The sequence below is a fragment of the Cetorhinus maximus genome, chromosome 13 (genome assembly GCF_964194155.1).
Source record: "Cetorhinus maximus chromosome 13, sCetMax3.hap1.1, whole genome shotgun sequence".
Classification (NCBI taxonomy): Eukaryota; Metazoa; Chordata; class Chondrichthyes; order Lamniformes; family Cetorhinidae; genus Cetorhinus; species Cetorhinus maximus.
This window is the reverse complement of record NC_135891.1, coordinates 75,611,226-75,629,362: the sequence shown is the minus strand read 5'-3', so window position 1 is coordinate 75,629,362 and position 18,137 is coordinate 75,611,226. Positions and strand designations below refer to the sequence as shown.

General features: G+C 45.8%; 1 protein-coding gene across 2 annotated transcripts in view; it reads right to left on the bottom strand.

Moving 5' to 3' along the window:
- Window positions 1-18,137, bottom strand: part of LOC144688712 (uncharacterized) — a 97,431-nt gene that overhangs the window by 39,574 nt on the left and 39,720 nt on the right. For both annotated transcript variants that reach the window (XM_078555585.1, XM_078555586.1), the window contains exon 9: window positions 333-460. In XM_078555585.1, coding sequence (XP_078411711.1) covers window positions 333-460 — 128 coding nt within the window. The remainder of the gene's footprint in view (window positions 1-332; window positions 461-18,137) is intronic.

Here is an 18,137-nt window from a genome sequence, read left to right as displayed (position 1 = left end):
GAACACATCCTCTAAGCCACCCAAGTAATTAACTTTAAACTCAACCTCAGGAGAAAACATCACCAAATGATTTGGTGCAGCATTTCCATTCCCAACTTACAACCATCTTTGCAGCTTTTGTGTGTTATACAACAAATTAGTTGCTAACTTATGCTCATTTTGGCAGGGACAAATATTTCTCAAGCTCATTCCATTTAGGACCCTTACAGCTAGCAGACAGGAGGCTTACATTCCTACACCTGGTAAGTGATTCAAAGCTAGGCCGCCCGATTATGTACTAATCCAATACTCTCCAACATCACTTCCCACAGGCTTCTCTCAACATCCCTTACTTGAATGTGAAGATCTGTATTTGTGTTCATCCTTTTCTCTGCGTTTGTCCTTCCTATCATCATTCTCCCGCTTCCTGGAGTCTCCTTGGCTGTTGCTTTGGTTATTGCTTTTCCCATGAATTGATGACCTGAAGTGGAGTCAAAATCCATGAGTCTCACATGCTACTGGGATTTTGTAAATGCAATAAGAGAATTAATCTAGTTAGGGAGAATCAAAAAAAAGTTTAATGGGAAGTATTGAGCTTCTTAGATAAGCCACTTATTTGTTCAGCCTCCGTGAGCCATTGATTCAGTGACACATTGTACTGTGTAACAGACATGAAAGGTACAGGGTGAAATTCCTGAGGGGCTGAGCTGGAAAGAAACAAAAATAGCTTCTGCCATTCCAGGAAAACAGAAGGGTATTTAGATATATATAGGAACAGGAGTAGGCCATTCGGCCCATCAAGCCTGCTCTGCCATTAATTTAGATCATGACTGATCATCAACCTCAATGCTTCTTTCCCGCACTCTCTCTCTACATCCTGTGACATCAGTCTCCAGAAATTCATCAATTTCTGTCTTGAACATGCTAAATGATTAAGCTTCCACAGCTCTCTGGCATACAGAATTCCAAAGATTCATCACCCTCAGTGAAGAAATTCCTCCTCATCTCAGTCTTAAATGGCCTATCCTTAATCCTGAGATTAAGTCCCCTGATTTTAGACTTACCAGCCAGGGCAAACATCTTAACTACATCTGCCCTGTCACGTCCTGTAAGAATTATGTAAATTTCAATGAGGTCACTCCTCATTCTTTGAAACCCTAGGGAATACAGACCTAGTCTTCTCATAAAACAATCCCGCCATCCCAGGGATTAATCTGGTGAACCTCCGTTGCACTCCTTCGATGGCAAGTATATCCCTCCTTTGGTAAGGGGACCAAAACTGTGCACAATACTCCAGCTGAGATGTCACGGAGGCTCTATATAATTGCAGTAAGACATCTTTACTCTTGTGCTCAAATCCCCTTGCGGTGAAGGTCAACATACCATTTGCCTTCCTAATTGTTTGCTGCACCTGCATGTTAGCTTTTTGTGACCCATGAACAAGGACATCTAGGTCCCTTTGGACACCTGCACTTCCCAGCCTCTCACCATTTAAGAAATATTCTGCCTTTTCCTTTTTTTCCTAACAAAGTGGGTAACTTACACTTATTCACAATTTTTTTTGTTCATTCATGGGATGTGGGCTTTGCTGGCTGGGCCAGCATTTATTGTCCATCCCTAGTTGCTCTTGAGGTGGTGGTGGTGAGTTTCCTTCTTGAACCGCTGCAGTCCATGTGGTGTAGGTACACCCACAGTGCTGTTAGGAAGGGAGTTCCAGGATTTTGACCCAGCGACAGTGAAGGAACGGTGGTATATTTCCAAATCAGGATGGTGAGTGACTTGGAGAGGAACTTCCAGGTGGTGGTGTTCCCATCTATCTGCTGCCCTTGTCCTTCTAGATGATAGTGGTTGTGGGTTTGGAAGGTGCTGTCGAAGGAGCTTTGGTGAATTTCTAAAATGCATCTTGTAGATGGTACACACTGTTGCTACTGTGCGTCGGCGGTGGAGGGAGTGAATGTTTGAGAGTGTGGTGCCAATCAAGCGGGCTGTTTCGTCCTGGACGGTGTCAAACTTCGAGTGTTGTGGGAGCTGCACTCATCCAGGCAGCTGGGGAGTATTCCATCACACTCCTGACTTGTGCCTTGTAGGTGGTGGACAGGCTTTGGGGAGTCAGGAGGTGGGTTACTCGTCGTTTCCCCCTGATTCCCATTGACTCCAGTTTTTCTAGGGCTCCTTGATGCCACACTCTGTCAAATGTGGCCTTGATGTCAAGGACAGTGACTCTCATCTCACCTCGGGAGTTCAGCTCTTTTTACCATGTTTGAATCAAGGCTGTAATGAGGTCGGGAGCTGAGTGGCCCTAGCGGAAACCAAACTGGGCGTCAGTGAGCAGGTTATTGCTAAGCAAGTGCTGCTTGACAGCCCTGTTGATGACCCCTTCTATTACTTTACTGACGATCGAGAGTAGACTGATGGGGCGGTAATCGGCTGTGTTTGATTTGTCCTGCTTTTTGTGTACAGGACATACTTGGGCAATTTTCCACATAGCCAGATAGATGCCAGTGTTGTAGCTGTACTGGAACAGCTTGGCTAGGGGCACAGCAAGTTCTGGAGCATAAGTCTTCAGTACTATTGCCAGAATATTGTCAGGGCCCATAGCCTTTGCAGTATCAGCCGTTTCTTGATATCACATGGGGTGAATCGAATTGGCTGAAGACTGACATCTATGATGCTGGGGACCTCAGGAGGAGGCCGAGATGGATCACTCGGCACTTCTGGCTGAAGATTGTAACAAATGCTTCATCTTTTGCACTGATGTGCTGGGCTCCATCATCATTGAGGATGGGGATATTTGTGGAGCCTCCTCCTCCAGTGAGTTGTTTAGTTGTCTACCACCATTCACGACTGGATGTGGCAGGACTGCAAAGCTTACATCTGATCTGTTGGATGTGGGATCGCTTACCCTGTTTATCCCTTGCTGCTTATGCTGTTTGGCACACCAGTAGTCCTGTGTAAAAGCTTCGCCAGGTTGACGCTTTATTTTTAGGTATGCCTGTTGCTGCTCCTGGCATGCCCTCCTGCACTTGAATGAATCCTGCACATTGATTCCGGCTTGATAATAATGGTAGAGTGGGAGATATGGTGGGCCATGAGGTTACAGATTGTGTTCGAATACAATTCTGCTGCTGCTGATGGCCCACAGCGCCTCACGGATGCCCAGTCTCAAGTTGCTAAATCTGTTCGAAATCTATCCCATTTAGCACAGTGGTAGTGCCGCACAACACAATGGAGGATATCCACAATGTGAAGGTGGGACTTCGTCTCAACAACGACTGTCACTCCTACTGATACTGTCACGGGCAGATGCATCTGCAGCAGACAGGTTGGTGAGAATGAGGTCAAGTATGTTTTTCTCTCTTGTTGGTTCCCTCACCACCTGCCGCAGCCCCAGTCTAGCAGGACTCGGCCAGCTCGGTCAGTAGTGGTGCTACCAAGCCACTCTTGGTGATGGATATTGAAGTCCCCCACCCAGATTACATTCTTTGCCCTTTCCACCCTTAGTGGTTCTTCTAAGTGATGTTCAACATGGAGGAGCACTGAGATAAAAACAAAAAACTACTGCGGATGCTGGATATCCAAAACAAAAACAGAATTACCTGGAAAAACTCAGCAGGTCTGGCAGCATCGGCGGAGAAGAAAAGAGTTGACGTTTCGAGTCCTCATGACCCTTCAGCAGAACTGAGTAAAGTTAGGAGAGGGGTGAAATATAAGCTGGTTTAAGGTTGGTGGGGGAAGGAGAGAAGTTGGGGGTGGTGGTGGTGGTTGTAGGGACAAGCAAGCAGTGGTAGGAGCAGATAATCAAAAGATGTCACAGACAAAAGGAATAAAGGGGTGTTAAAGGTGGTGCTATTATCTAAGAAAATGTGCTAATTAAGAATGGATGGCAGGAAACTCAAGGTACAGCTCTAGTGGGGGTGGGGTGGAAAGACTGACGACAGGGTATTACAGTTATAGATTTAAAAATAATGGAAATAGGTGGGAAAAGAAAAATCTATATAAATTATTGAAAAAAACAAAAGGGAGGGGGAAGAAACGGGAAGGGGGTGGGGATGGGGGAGGGAGTTTAAGATCTAAAGTTGTTGAATTCAATATTCAGCCCGGAAGGCTGTAAAGTGCCTAGTCGGAAGATGAGGTGCTGTTCCTCCAGTTTGCGTTGGGCTTCACTGGAACAATGCAGCAAGCCAAGGACAGACATGTGGGCAAGAGAGCAGGGTGGCGTGTTAAAATGGCAAACGACAGAGAGGTCTGGGTCTTTCTTGCGGACAGACTGCAGGTGTTCTACAAAGCGGTCGCCCAGTTTGCATTTGGTCTCTCCAATGTAGAGGAGACCGCATTGGGAGCAACGAATGCAGTAGACTAAGTTAGGGGAAATGCAAGTGAAATGCTGCTTCACTTGAAAGGAATGTTTGGGCCCTTGGACGGTGAGGAGAGAGGAAGTGAAGGGCCAGGTGTTGCATCTTCTGCATGGGCATGGGGAGGTGCCATAGGTGGGGGTTGAGGAGTAGGGGGTGATGGAGGAGTGGACCAGGGTGTCCCGGAGGGAACGATCCCTACGGAATGCCGCCAGGGGGGTGAAGGGAAGATGTGTCTGGTGGTGGCATCATGCTGGAGTTGGCGGAAATGGCGGAGGATGATCCTTTGAATGCGGAGGCTGGTGGGGTGATAAGTGAGGACAAGGGGGACCCTATCATGTTTCTGGGAGGGAGGAGAAGGCGTGAGGGCGGATGCGCGGGAGATGGGCCGGACACGGTTGAGGGCCCTGTCAATGACCGTGGGTGGAAAACCTCGGTTAAGGAAGAAGGAGGACATGTCAGAGGAACTGTTTTTGAAGGTAGCATCATCAGAACAGATGCGACGGAGGCGAAGGAACTGAGAGAATGGGATGGAGTCCTTACAGGAAGCGGGATGTGAGGAGCTGTAGTCGAGGTAGCTGTGGGAGTCGGTAGGCTTGTAATGGATATTGGTGGACAGTCTATCATCAGAAATTGAGACAGAGCATCTTCCGATTAGGCACTTTACAGCCTTCCGGGCTGAATATTGAACTCAACAACTTTAGATCTTAAACTCCCTCCCCCATCCCCACCCCCTTCCCGTTTCTTCCCCCTCCCTTTTGTTTTTTTCAATAATTTATATAGATTTTTCTTTTCCCACCTATTTCCATTATTTTTAAATCTATAACTGTAATACCCTGTCGTCAGTCTTTCCACCCCACCCCCACTAGAGCTGTACCTTGAGTGTCCTGCCATCCATTCTTAATTAGCACATTTTCTTAGATAATATCACCACCTTTAACACCCCTTTGTTCCTTTTGTCTGTGACATCTTTTGATTATCTGCTCCTATCACTGCTTGCTTGTCCCTACAACCACCACCACCCCCCCAACTTCTCTCCCCCCCCACCAACCTTAAACCAGCTTATATTTCACCCCTCTCCTAACTTTACTCAGTTCTGCCGAAGGGTCATGAGGACTCGAAACGTCAACTCTTTTCTTCTCCGCCGATGCTGCCAGACCTGCTGAGTTTTTCCAGGTAATTCTGTTTTTGTTATGGAGGAGCACTGATTCATCAGCTGACGGAGGGCGATACATGGTCATCAGCAGGAGGTTTCCTTGTCCACGTTTGACCAGATGAGTCTTCATGGGGTCTGGGGTCGATGTTGACTGTATACCACTGTGCCGTGTGGTGATGGTGGTATCTAGGACATTATCTGTGAGGTATGATTCCATGAGGATGACTATGTCAGGCTGTTGCTTGACTAGTCTGTGAGACAGCTCTCCCCCAGATGTTAAGTCAGGAGGACTTTGCATGTTTGACAAGACTGAGATTGCTTCACCCCCTCTGGCGGCTTTCTGCAAGGATCGTTCCCTCTGGGACACCCTGGTCCACTCCTCCGTCACCCCCTCCTCAACCCCCTCCCACGGCACCTTCCCATGCAACCGCAGAAGGTGCAACACCTGCCCCTTTACTTCCCCCTTCCTCACCGTCCAAGGGCCCAAACACTCCTTTCAAGTGAAGCAGCATTTCACTTGCACTTCCCTCAATTTAGTTTACTGCATTCGCTGCTCCCAATGTGGTCTCCTCTACATTGGAGAGACCAAACGCAGACTGGTTGACCGCTTTGTGGAACACCTTTGGTCTGTCCGCAAGCATGACCCAGACCATTTCAACACACCACCCTGCTCTCATGCCCACATGTCCATCCTTGGCCTGCTGCAATGTTCCAGTGAAGCTCAACGCAAACCGGAGGAACAGCATCTCATCTTCCGACTGGGCGCTTTACAGTCTTCCGGACTGAATATTGAGTTCAACAATTTCAGATCATGAACTCTCTCCTCCATCCTCACCCCCTTTTCCCAATAATTTATAATTTAGAAATAAATATATTTTTCTTTTCCCAACGATTTTAAAATTTATTTCGATCTATTGTTTCATCTCCACCTTTGAGCCCATTTCGATCCCTTCCCCCCACCCCACCCGCGCTATGGCCATCTGCCACTAGCTTGTCCTGCTTGCTACCCTTAATGTCCCCATTAGCACATCCTTTAGATAATATCACCACCGTTAACACCCCTTTGTCCTTTTGTCTATGACATCTTTGGCAGTGTCTTCTTGGCCTCCACCTATCACTGGCCCCCTATCGAGCTCTACCTGTCCCACCCCCCTCTACCAGCTTATATTTCATCTCATTTTTATATTTCTTAGTTCTGATGAAGGGTCATACGGTCTCGAAAAGTCAACTGTATCCCTCTCCGCAGATGCTGTCAGACCTGCTGAATTTTTCCAGGTATTTTTGTTTTCGTTCTGAGATTGCTGTTGTCTTTTCCGGTGCCTAGGTCAATGCCGAGTGGTCCGTCCAGTTTCATTCCTTTTTTGTGACTTTATAGCAATTTGTTACAACTTAGTGGCTTGCTAGGCCATTTCAGAGGGCATGAGTCAATCACATTGTTGTGGGTCTGGTGTCACGTGTAGGCCAGACCAGATAAGGACATTAGTGAACCAGATGGGTTTTTACAACAGGCAACAATTGGTTCCATGGTAAGCATTAGGCTTTTAATTCCAGATTTTTATTGAATTCAAATTCCACCATCTGCCGTGGTAGGATGCAAAACCGCGTCCCCAGGGCAATATCTGGGTCTTTGGATTACTAGTCCAGCGACAATACCACTACGCCATCGCCTCCCCCCATTCCATCTGCCATTCACTTAGCCTATCCAAGTCCTCTTCAATCCTCCTCACAACTTACATTCCAACCTAGTTTGGTGTCATCAGTAAATCTGGAAATATTACAATTGGTTCCCACATCCAAATCATTTATATAGATGGTGAACAGCTGTGGACCTAGCACTGATCATTGCAGTACCCCACTAGTAACAGCCTGCCACCTTGAGAATGATCTGTTTACTCCTACTCTCTGCTTTCTGTCCGTTAACCAATTCTCAATCCATACTAGTATATTTCCCCCAATCCCATGTACTCTACTTTTATTTATTAACCTCCTGTGTTGGGCTTGATCAAAAGCCTCCAGAAAATCCAAATACATAACATCCACTGGTTTGTCTTTATCTATGCTACTGGTAACATCCTCAAAAAACTCCCAACAAGTTTGTCAAACGTGGTTTTCCTTTTATAAATCCATGTTGGCTCTGCCCAATTTTACCATTCTTTTCTAAGTGTCCAGTTATCATCTTTATAATAGATTCCAACATTTCCCCTACTATTGACATCAAACTAACAGGTCTGTAGTTCTCCATTCTTTCTCTTCCTCCCTTCTTAAACAGTGGGGTTACATTTTCTACTTTTCAGTCCACAGGAACCTTTCCAGAATCTATAGAATTCTGAAAGATAACCACCAATGCATCCATCATCTCTCTAGCCACGTCCTTCAACACTCTGGGATGAAGCTCATGTGGTCCAGGGGATTTATCAACCTTCAACTCAGGTAATTTTTCAAGAACTACCTCTTTACTAATACTAATTTCTTTTAGTTCCTCAGTTTCACAAGTCCCTTGGTTGCCTAGTATTTCTGGGAGATTTTCTGTATTTTCTTCCGTGAAGACAGATGCAAAGTAACTGTTTAGTTTCTCCGCCATTTCTCTGTTCTCCACTATAAGGGCATCAGATTTCCGAGGCATTGGGACCGGTTTTGGGGCAGGTGGGACCTGAACAAGATGGTCGGGCTGCATCTTACCAGCACCGGGACTGGCATCCTTGCAGGGAGATTCATTAGTGCTGCTGGGGAGGGTTTAAACTAGATTAGCAGGAGGGGTGGGAATCACCCAAATTCAAGGGAAACAGAACTGGCAAAAGGAAGTAGAAAAGTAGAAAGCAAAAATAGAAGACAGACGAAGCATAGGCAAGTATCAAATAGGATCAGAATAGAGAATAAAGTTAAAAAAGCAGAATTAAAGGCATTCTATCTGAATGCATGTAGCATTAGCTAAAAGGTTGATGATTTCAATGCACTAATTGAGGTAAATGGGAATGATTTAATTTTTGTTACCGAGACGTGGCTACAGGGTGACCAAAATTGGGAACTGCATTTAGGAGGTATAGGCAAAAAGGAGGTGGGGTAGCACTCTTCATAAGGGATGAGATCAGTACATTGGTAAGAGAGGGTCTTAGATCAAAGGACCAAGATGTAAAACTAGTTTGACTGGAGCTAAGACACAGCAAGGGGCAGCAAACATCAGTGGGAGTTTTATTGGTCACCAAACTGTAGAAGTAATGTTGGGCATGGTATGAATCAGTAATAATGGGCAACTTCAATTTACACACAGGCTGGGTGAACCAAATTAGCACTAATGTTTAGGAGGATGAATTCCTGGAGTGTGTACGAGATGGGTTTCTGAGGAGCCAACTAGGGATCAGGATATTTTGGATTTCGGTCCCAATGCCTCAGAAATCTGATGCCCTCCCTCCTACACCAGTTCTCCAGCCACATGCTCAATTCTCCTACTTCTATGCTCACTAGCACGTGAGACTGGAAGTTATCTTGAGATTACTGCTTTAGAGGTCCTGCTTTTGAATCTCCTTCCTAGCTCCCCAAAATCTGCTTTCAGGACCCCCTCTCCCTTCCAAACTGTCATTGGTACTTATGCGGACCACGAGCTCTGGCTGTTCACCCTCCCCTAGAACAAAGTCCTGCAGCCGCTCCGCAACATCCTTGATTCTGGAACCAGGGTGGCAACACCATCATGGAGTCATGTTTATGGCTGCAGAAGCGACTGTTTGTTCCCCATAGTAACGAATCCCCTATCACTACTGCTCTTACCCATTTCTTCCTCCCCTCCTGTACAGCTGAGCTGCCAGTGGTGCCACGAATTTGGCTCTGACTGCACTCCTCAAGGAACCAATGCCTTCACCAGCATCCAAAACGAAAAACCAATTAGCGAGAGGGATCTCAGGCTCCTGCACTACCTGCCTGGTTCTCTTGGGCTGCCTTGCATTACCCATTCCCTTTCTGCCTCCATGCCACTAACCTGCGTTGTGACCACCTCTCTGAATGTGCTATCCACGTAGCTCTCAGCCTCGCGGATGCACCAGTGACTCCAACTGCTGTCCAAGCTCCGAAACCAGGAACTCCAGCTTCTGCAGCTGTTGATGCTTTCTGCACATGTGGCTGTCTAGGACACAGTGTCCACAACTTCCCACATACTACAGGACACACATTCAATGCGAATGAGCTGTCTGCTATGCCTTATCTTTACTTCACTTACATTAACTTTATTTTACTTGGCCTCAACTTAATAAACCTTACAACTGTGATAAATCTTAATAGCACTGATAAATCCAACTAATACTTAACACACTTTAGCTATTTAACGATTATTTAAAACTTTACGTTTTTCCAATTTCCAGCTATTTCCACACCCTCCCTAAAAGCAGTTACTCACCAGTCAATCAACTTACGGCTTCCCTGTGATGTCACTGTTTGTCTTTTTTTCAAACTCAACACACTCCCCCGACTCTCGGAAACTCCTCTCCCCATTCCGTGCGTATCTCTCTCTCGCAGGTCCGCCTCTCTGCTCCTCTTCCAGAAGGTGAGATTTGTAGGCATGCTCCCTAGACTGTATTTATCCTCTCCCAGCTCCGTGAGTATCTCCCACAGGTCCACCTCTTCACTCCTCTTCCTGAAGGTGAGTGATATGGTGGCATTGAAAAAGAGGGGAAGGGAAGAAAGGAGTTAGGGAGGGAAGAGGAAAGAAGGGAGGGAGGGAGGGGAGAAGAAGGAAAGGAAGTTGGATTTGGAGGGATGAGAGTTTGGAACAGGTTCTTCCTGTTCATTTTACTGAATCAGATGTGCACTATCAGCTCCAGCTGTCTTGACAAATGGAACAGGCCAATTATCCACCAATGTCAGACATGAGGACAAATGTTGTGAAATGGCCAAAACCCACTCCGGTCACCAGTACTAGCTGAACAATTGCCGTTACCCAACCCGGGTTCCAGTATCCACCAGGTAGAAACAGTGCAAATAGAGAGGTACTGACTAAAGAGGCTCTTCGACTGCATGGCACAGAAGAGGCAACCGAATCCAGGAACCAAAGAACCAGAAGAGATGAAGTTGATTTATGGTGTCATGAAATCAGAAGCAATCCAGCTCTTCTAGAAGCTGCTCCCAGGACTTTGAAGATTGTAAACTCAGGAAGTATCATGTGCTGGACCAATCAGGAAGGCTGATCAGTCAATATGACAAGTTCTGAGGTAACGGAAGTTGCTTATACTGAATGGGCTTCACCCAATCCAGCCAGGGATTTAGGCTGGTATGGTACAGGTTGAGATAAACAAATAAGAGCAAATACGAAATTAATAGAAAGATCGAAGAAAAGGAATGCTGTAAAAATAGGTTAAAAAAAGTATTCACATGAGCTTTAGAAGCAAGTTGACTGAACTTAAGTCTGTTGCGGCAATTAGGAACTGTGACGCAATGAAAGTAAACTCCTGGTACAGGAAAATGCTTTCAACATTAAAGAAAGAAAAAGAAACAACAGGCTTGCATTCATATAGCACTCTTCAAGACTATCCAATGTCTCAAAGTGCTACACAGGCCATGAAGTACTTAGTCACTGTTGTACAAAATGTGGCAGCCAATTTGCACCCAGCAAACTCCCACAAAAAACAATGCGATGATGACCAGATAATCTGTTTTTTGTGATGTTGATTAAAGGGCCTAGACAATATTGGCCAAGACAACAAGGATGACTCCCCTGCTCTTCTTCAAACTAGTGCCATGGAATCTTATACCTCACCCCCCCGTCAGCATTCCGTAGGGACCGTTCTCTCTGGGACACCCTGGTCCATTCCTCCATCAGCCCCAACATCTCATCCCCTTCCCACAACACCTTCCCATGCAATCACAGAAGGTGCAACACCTGCCCCTTTACCTCCTGCCTCCTTACTATCCAAGGGCCCAAACACTCCTTTCAGATGAAGCAGCACTTCACTTGCACCTCCTTCAATTTGGCCTGCTGCATTCGCTGCTCCCAATGCGGTCCCCTCTACACTGGGGAGACCAAAGGCAGGCTGGGTGACCGCTTTGCAGAACACCTTTGGTCTGTCTGCAAGCATGACCCAGACCTTCCTGTCACTTGCCATTTCAACACACCACCCTGCTCTCATGCCCACATGTCTGTCCTTGGCCTGCTGCAATGTGCTAATGGAGCCCAATACAAACTGGTGGAACAGCACCTCATCTTCCAATTAGGCACTTTACAGCCTTCCAGGTTCAAAATGAGAGTTCAACAACTTCAGACCATGAACTCTCTCCTCTATCCTCACCCCTTTTTAAAAATTTATTTTCATTTTTCATCTACTTATTTTTATTAATTGTTTTAACCCCTTTTCTAACTTTTCCCCCCAACCACCGTCCCCTCCCCCCTCTTAAATAGTATAAATTTTGTCACATTTCTACTTCTCTTTAGCTCTGAAGAAGGGTCATACGGACTCGAAACGTTAACTCTGTTTCTCTCTCCACAGATGCTGTCAGATCTGCTGAGTTTTTCCAACATTTTCTGCTTTTATTTCAGGCAGAAAGGGCCTCGGTTTAATGTTTCATCCGAAAGACTTGCACCTCTGACACTGCAGTAGTGTCAGTTTGAATTTTGAGCTCAAGGCCTGGAGTGGTATTTGAACCCAAAAACTTGCGATGCAGAGGTGAGTGTGCTACCAATTGAGTCATGGCTGGCTCACAATATGGTTTAGTAAGTATGTAATGCAATGGAAATTCGATGGGTTTTCATTGGTTCAAAAAAAAAGAGGACAGGTTACTCTATATAGAGATAAGGAAGATCTGCACTCTCTACACCACCCAGGTGGTGTAGAATTTTAGCTACTAGTTAGGAGCGTTATAAGCAGTTACTTGCATCTCAACATGATAATGTCAGCCAGCATACTGGGAACAGAAGTAAAGATACCAGAGACCAGAACATGATCTGGGATAATAAAATATTGGACATCAATACAACAAAGGAATGGCATAAGTAAAACAAATGGGGATGTAGTATTTTAGGAAATTTTACTATGCAGGTTAAGTTAGTTAGGCATCTGTCCGTCTCAGGAGTTGTTGGACTATGCCCAGGGTATTTGTCACTTCTGCATTGGGCATCGTCTGTTGTGGTGCAGTCCCTTCCGCAGCTGACACAGATGAATAGTGTTGGCCCAAGGTCAACTGATGTTTCTTCCTTCCAGTGAGCTCTATCTGGTCATTTCTTTTGCCTTCTGCTTTTTCCACATCCTTCCTGACTGCTTGTCTCCAGGCACTCCAGTCAGTAGCGAGGACTTCCCATGTATTGACACTGATTCCAGTCAACTTGAAGTCTCAGTTGCAGACATCCATGTATTGCAGATGTGAGTGACCTGTTGGCCTTCTGCCGATAGCAAGCTCGCCATACAGCATGTCTTTGGGAATGAAGCCTGTAGAGATGTACTACTGAGAGGCTCCTTTAGTTGAACAACAAACTTTATTTACAGAGCTGCTGGATTAGCTGCAGGCCTCTAGCAAGGCTACAATATGCTCTCAAGACTAGGAAAACTCCGCCCCTTATAAGCTCCCCATGCTCGGTGCTGATTGGCTGTTCTGACCATGTGACCATAACTCAGTAAAGCTGGCCTTAAAGCAACAATCACCATATCCCTCCTCCTTTAATTCCTTGTTTTACATTCCTTATTTACACAAATTACTTCATACAGGTGAATAGGAAACAATATTAAAAGACTTAGAGATAATCACACTGTCACTTTGTCATGAATTCAGATTATACACTCATATACATAGATTCAGTAATTACAAATCAGGTAAAAGCAAAAAACTGTGGATGCTGGAAATCCAAAACAAAAATAAAAATACCTGGAAAAACTCAGCTGGTCTGGCAGCATCTGTGGAGAGGAACACAGTTAACATTTTGAGTCCATTTGACTCTTCAACAGAACTAAGTAAAAATAGAAAAGAGGTGAAATATAAGCTGGTTTAAGGGGTGGGTTGGGGGTGGGTGGTGGGACAGGTAGAGCTGTATAGAGGGCCAGTGATAGGTGGAGATAGACAAAAGATGTCATAGACAAAAGGACAAAGAGGTGTTGAGGGGGTGGTGATATTGTCTAAGGAATGTGCTAATTAAGGGTAGAAAGCAGGACAAACAAGGTACAGATAGCCCTAGTGGGGGTGGGGTGGGGTGAAGGGAAGGGATCGAAATAGGCTAAAAGGTAGAAAAAAAAAGGGGAGGGATTGGAAAGGGGGTGGGGATGGAGGAGAGAGTTCATGATCTAAAATTGTTGAACTCAATATTCAGTCCGGAAGGCTGTAAAGTGCCTAGTCGGAAGATGAGGTGCTGTTCCTTCAGTTCGCGTTCAGCTTCACTGGAACAATGCAGTAGGCCAAGGATGGACATGTGGGCATGAGAGCAGGGTAGGGTGTTGAAATGGCAAGCGACAGGGAGGTCTGGGTCATTCCTGCGGACAGACCGAAGGTGTTCTGCAAAGCGGTCACCCAGTCTACGTTTGGTCTCTCCAATGTAGAGGAAACCGCATTGGGAGCAACGAATGCAGTAGACTAAATTGAGGGAAGTGCAAGTGAAATGCTGCTTCACTTGAAATGAGTGTTTGGGCCCTTGGACGGTGAGGAGAGAGGAAGTAAAGGGGCAGGTGTTGCACTTTCTGCGGTTGCATGGGAAGGTGCCGTGGGAGGGGGTTGAGGTGTAGGGGGTGATGGAGGAGCGGACCAGGGTGTCCCGGAGGGAACGATCCCTGCGGAATGCCACCGGGGGGGGGTGAAGGGAAGATGTGTCTGGTGGTGGCATCATGCTGGAGTTGGCGGAAATGGCAGAGGATGATCCTTTGAATGCGGAGGCTGGTGGGGTGATAAGTGAGGACAAGGGGGACCCTATCATGGTTCTGGGAGGGAGAGGAAGGTGTGAGGGCAGATGCGCGGGAGATGGGCCGGACACGGTTGAGGGCCCTGTCAACCACCGTGGGTGGAAAACCTCGGTTAAGGAAGAAGGAAGACATGTCAGAGGTCATTGAGGGGGTTGTGTGTTCCGGCTGGAGCAGCGTAATTTTATAGTCTGACACTCTCCTACAGGATCAACACTAACAGGAACTGTGATAATGGGTACCTCTTTTGGCACAGGCAGTTCATTACTATTTGATTCAATGGAGACATCAGTTATGTCTATAACAGGTCGATCAGGTACTTAAGTGCTTATGGGTTTGATAACATTCCTTGGTGGCAACACTGACTGTGGAAGCGTCTCCCTGCTCCCCAGGCGATCCATGTGTTTACGAACGCTCCTGCCTTCCACGTCTACTTGGTGTATGAAAGCGGTCTGATCTCTCAGACAATAATTCCTGGGATTCAACTTGGACCGCTACTGAAGTTTCTTGCACATACAGCTTCATCTACTATACATTTTCAGGCACTACTCTGCAAATCATGGCTTGTTTCCTGATTACTTTGGTTCTTCTCTACCCTCCCTGGCAAATTTGGAAATATGAGGCTCACTCTCATTCTGAGAGGATGCTTCATAAGCAGTTCTTCTGTTGCATGTGGAGTCGCACGGTAGCTAAGAAGGAAGCGTGAGATTTTGGTTTCCAAGGTTCCACCCAACAATTTTTTTAGTCCTGGCTTGAAAGTTTGGACAGCTCTCTCAGCTAGCCCGTTTGATGCTGAGTGATAAGGCGCAGTTCCGATGTGTTTAATGCCATTTACATTGATGAAGTTCTGAAATTCAGCACTTGTAAATACGGCTCCATTGTCTGATACAATGATTTTGGGCAACCTGAGAGTCGAAAAGCATTGGCATAACTTTTGATGGTTGCATGCAACAAAGGCGATTTCACCTCAAAAATCTCCATCCATTTCGAGTGTGCATCGATTATGAGCAAAAACACTGGGCCTAGGAATAGGCCCACATAGTCTATATGGATCTGCACCCATGGTAGGCCAGGCCATTCCCAAGGATCTAGTGGGGCTGCGGGTGGCAACTTTGTTGCAGTTGGCACTGTTGACAGTGTTTGACTAACTTCTCGATATCTGCATCTACACCAGGTCACCTCATGTAATTCCTGGAGAACATTTTCATTTTAGAAACGCCAGGATGAGTGCTGTGTAATTCGGTTAGGAGCAGTTCCCTGCCTGATACAGGGATGACTACTCTTGCTCCCCAGAGTATGATGCCATCTTGACAACTCAATTTGTATTTGTGGGTAAAAAATGGTTTCATTTCCTTGGAGACTGGCTCATTTAATCATCCTGCAAGTATCTGGTCTCTCACTTTGGACAGAAGCGGATCTCGATTGGTCCAGTTCTCGATCTGCTTTGTGCAGACAGGCAATGTGTCTAAAAAATCCAATGCAAGGACGATTTCTTGGGGTACAGGAGTAAACGAGATGCTTTCTTGCAAGAGTAAGCGGCTAAGGACATCCGCCTTTGCTATCTGCATCCCAGGTCAGCGCTTGAAAGTTTATTTGTAGGCGGACAGAATTAATGCCCATCGCTGAAAGCTCGCTGAAGCTATCAGTGGGATAGCCTTGTCTTCTTTGAAAAGGCCCAAAAGCGGTTTATTATCGGAGACGATAGTAAAGTGCCTGCATGTAAGTACTGGTGGAATTTTTTAACTCCAAAGACTATTGACAGTCCCTCCTCCTCGATCTACGAATAACCTTTTTCGGTCACTGAAAGGGTTCTTGATACGTGACCTATTGACCTCTCAGAGCCTTCATCCATTTCGTGGGGCAATACTGCACCAACGACACATGGAGAGGCGTTGCAGGTCAATATCAATTCTTTAGATGGGTCGAAGGTTGAGGAATGCAACAGTTGTTTTATTCTGTTGAAGACTGCCTCCTGAGGAGCTTTCCAGAACCAACGATGGTGTTTCTTCAGCAACATGTGTGAGGGGACCGATACAGTCGATAAGTTGGGTAAAAATCGCCCATAGTAGCTTACCATCTCTAGAAATGATTTGCGTTTAGTGATATCTGTGGGGAAAGGCGTCTCCTTTATCCCCCTGACCTTTTCTTCCACAGGGTGTAATCCTTGTGCATCTACATGGTGCCTCAGATAGGTAACCTCGGTGGCTTGAAAAAAGCATTTCTCCTTTTTTAGGCGAACTCCAGCTTCCAGAAATCTTTTTAATACCTCCTCTAAATCCGCAAAATGCTCAGCCTCTGTTGATCCAGTTATGAGGACATCGCCAAGATATACTACAACTCGTGGTAATCCCGGTAGCAAACTCTTCATCGTCCTTTGAAATATTGTACATGCCAGGGAGACGCCAAAAGGCAGGCGCGCATTCTGGAATAGGCCTTTGTGTGCATTTATTGTGACATAGCCCCGGGATGTGTTACTTAACTCGAATTGATGGTACGTGTGGCTCATATCCAACCTTAGTGTAGGATTGACCTCCTGCCAGTTTTGCATACAAGTCTTCAATTCTTGGAATTGGATATTTATCCAACTTGGCGGCCCGATTAACTGTTAGCTTAAAAGTGCCGCAAATGCTGACGGTCTTATCCGATTTTGGTGCGGAGATGACAGACGCTGCCTACTCCGAAAATTGAACCGGCTGTATGATGCCTACCAACCTCCAACCTGTTTAACTCCGCATCCATTTTTTCTCTTCAGGCATGTGGTACCGGTCTTGCCTTAAAAATCAGTGAGTTGCCTCTGGGTCAACATAAATCTTGGCTTGCAAGCCTTTGATTTTTCCCAATTCATTGCGAAAGACGCTGTCATTTTTAAAAACAATTCTAACAGTCCTCCTGCCCATACTTTATCCACCTCCATAACTAGAGGCTTCCCGTTTATGTAGGGTGTAATAGGGCTTGCCTCAAACAAAAACAGAAAATGCTGGAAAAACTCAGGTCTAACAGCATCGGTGGAAAGAAAAACAGAGTTAACGTTTCGAGTCCGTATGACTCTTCTTCAGAACTCCGAAGAGTCATACGGACTCGAAACATTAACTCTGTTTTTCTCTCCACCGATGCTGTTAGACCTGCTGAGTTTTTCCAGCATTTTCTGGTTTTGTTTCAGATTTCCAGCATCTGCAGTATTTTGCTTTTATCATGGGGTTTGCCTTAACTGCTTTAAGATTAAAAATAGAATGAATGTCAGAATCAGCTATTTTAGGTTCTTTCACATTATGTACTTCTAACATCTTTGCCGCCTAGTTACTTGGAAGTCTGGACTTAGCTCTGCACTGCTTTATCAAATGTCCTCTTTTGCAACAGTAATAGTACTCGGCCTCCTTAAATTTACATGTTTCAGGAGTGTGGTTACCCCAACACAGGCAACATTTCAACTTCAGGATCCCTATCTGGTTGCCTTTTTTTTTTATTTCTGGGTGATTGGGAAGTTCTTGGCTGCTTCTGCGGTTTTGGCGCCATACCTGGCTGAAGGTTCCCACACTAACTGGTAAATGGCACCATTTTGCAAGCTCTGTAGCTCCTGCGAATCTTTTTCAGCGCTTTCCATGGCCTGCACTAACCCATTGCTTACTGAAAATTTATATAGGCTTCTGCCAGCAATTACCGCTTAACAGCGTCATTGTGCATGCCACAACTAACCGATCTAGTGGCTCTTCGTTCAAGGTTGCTCCAAAATCACAATGCTCTGACAATTGCTTCAGCTTAGCAATATAAGTCGTAATTGATTTGCCTGGGGGTGTC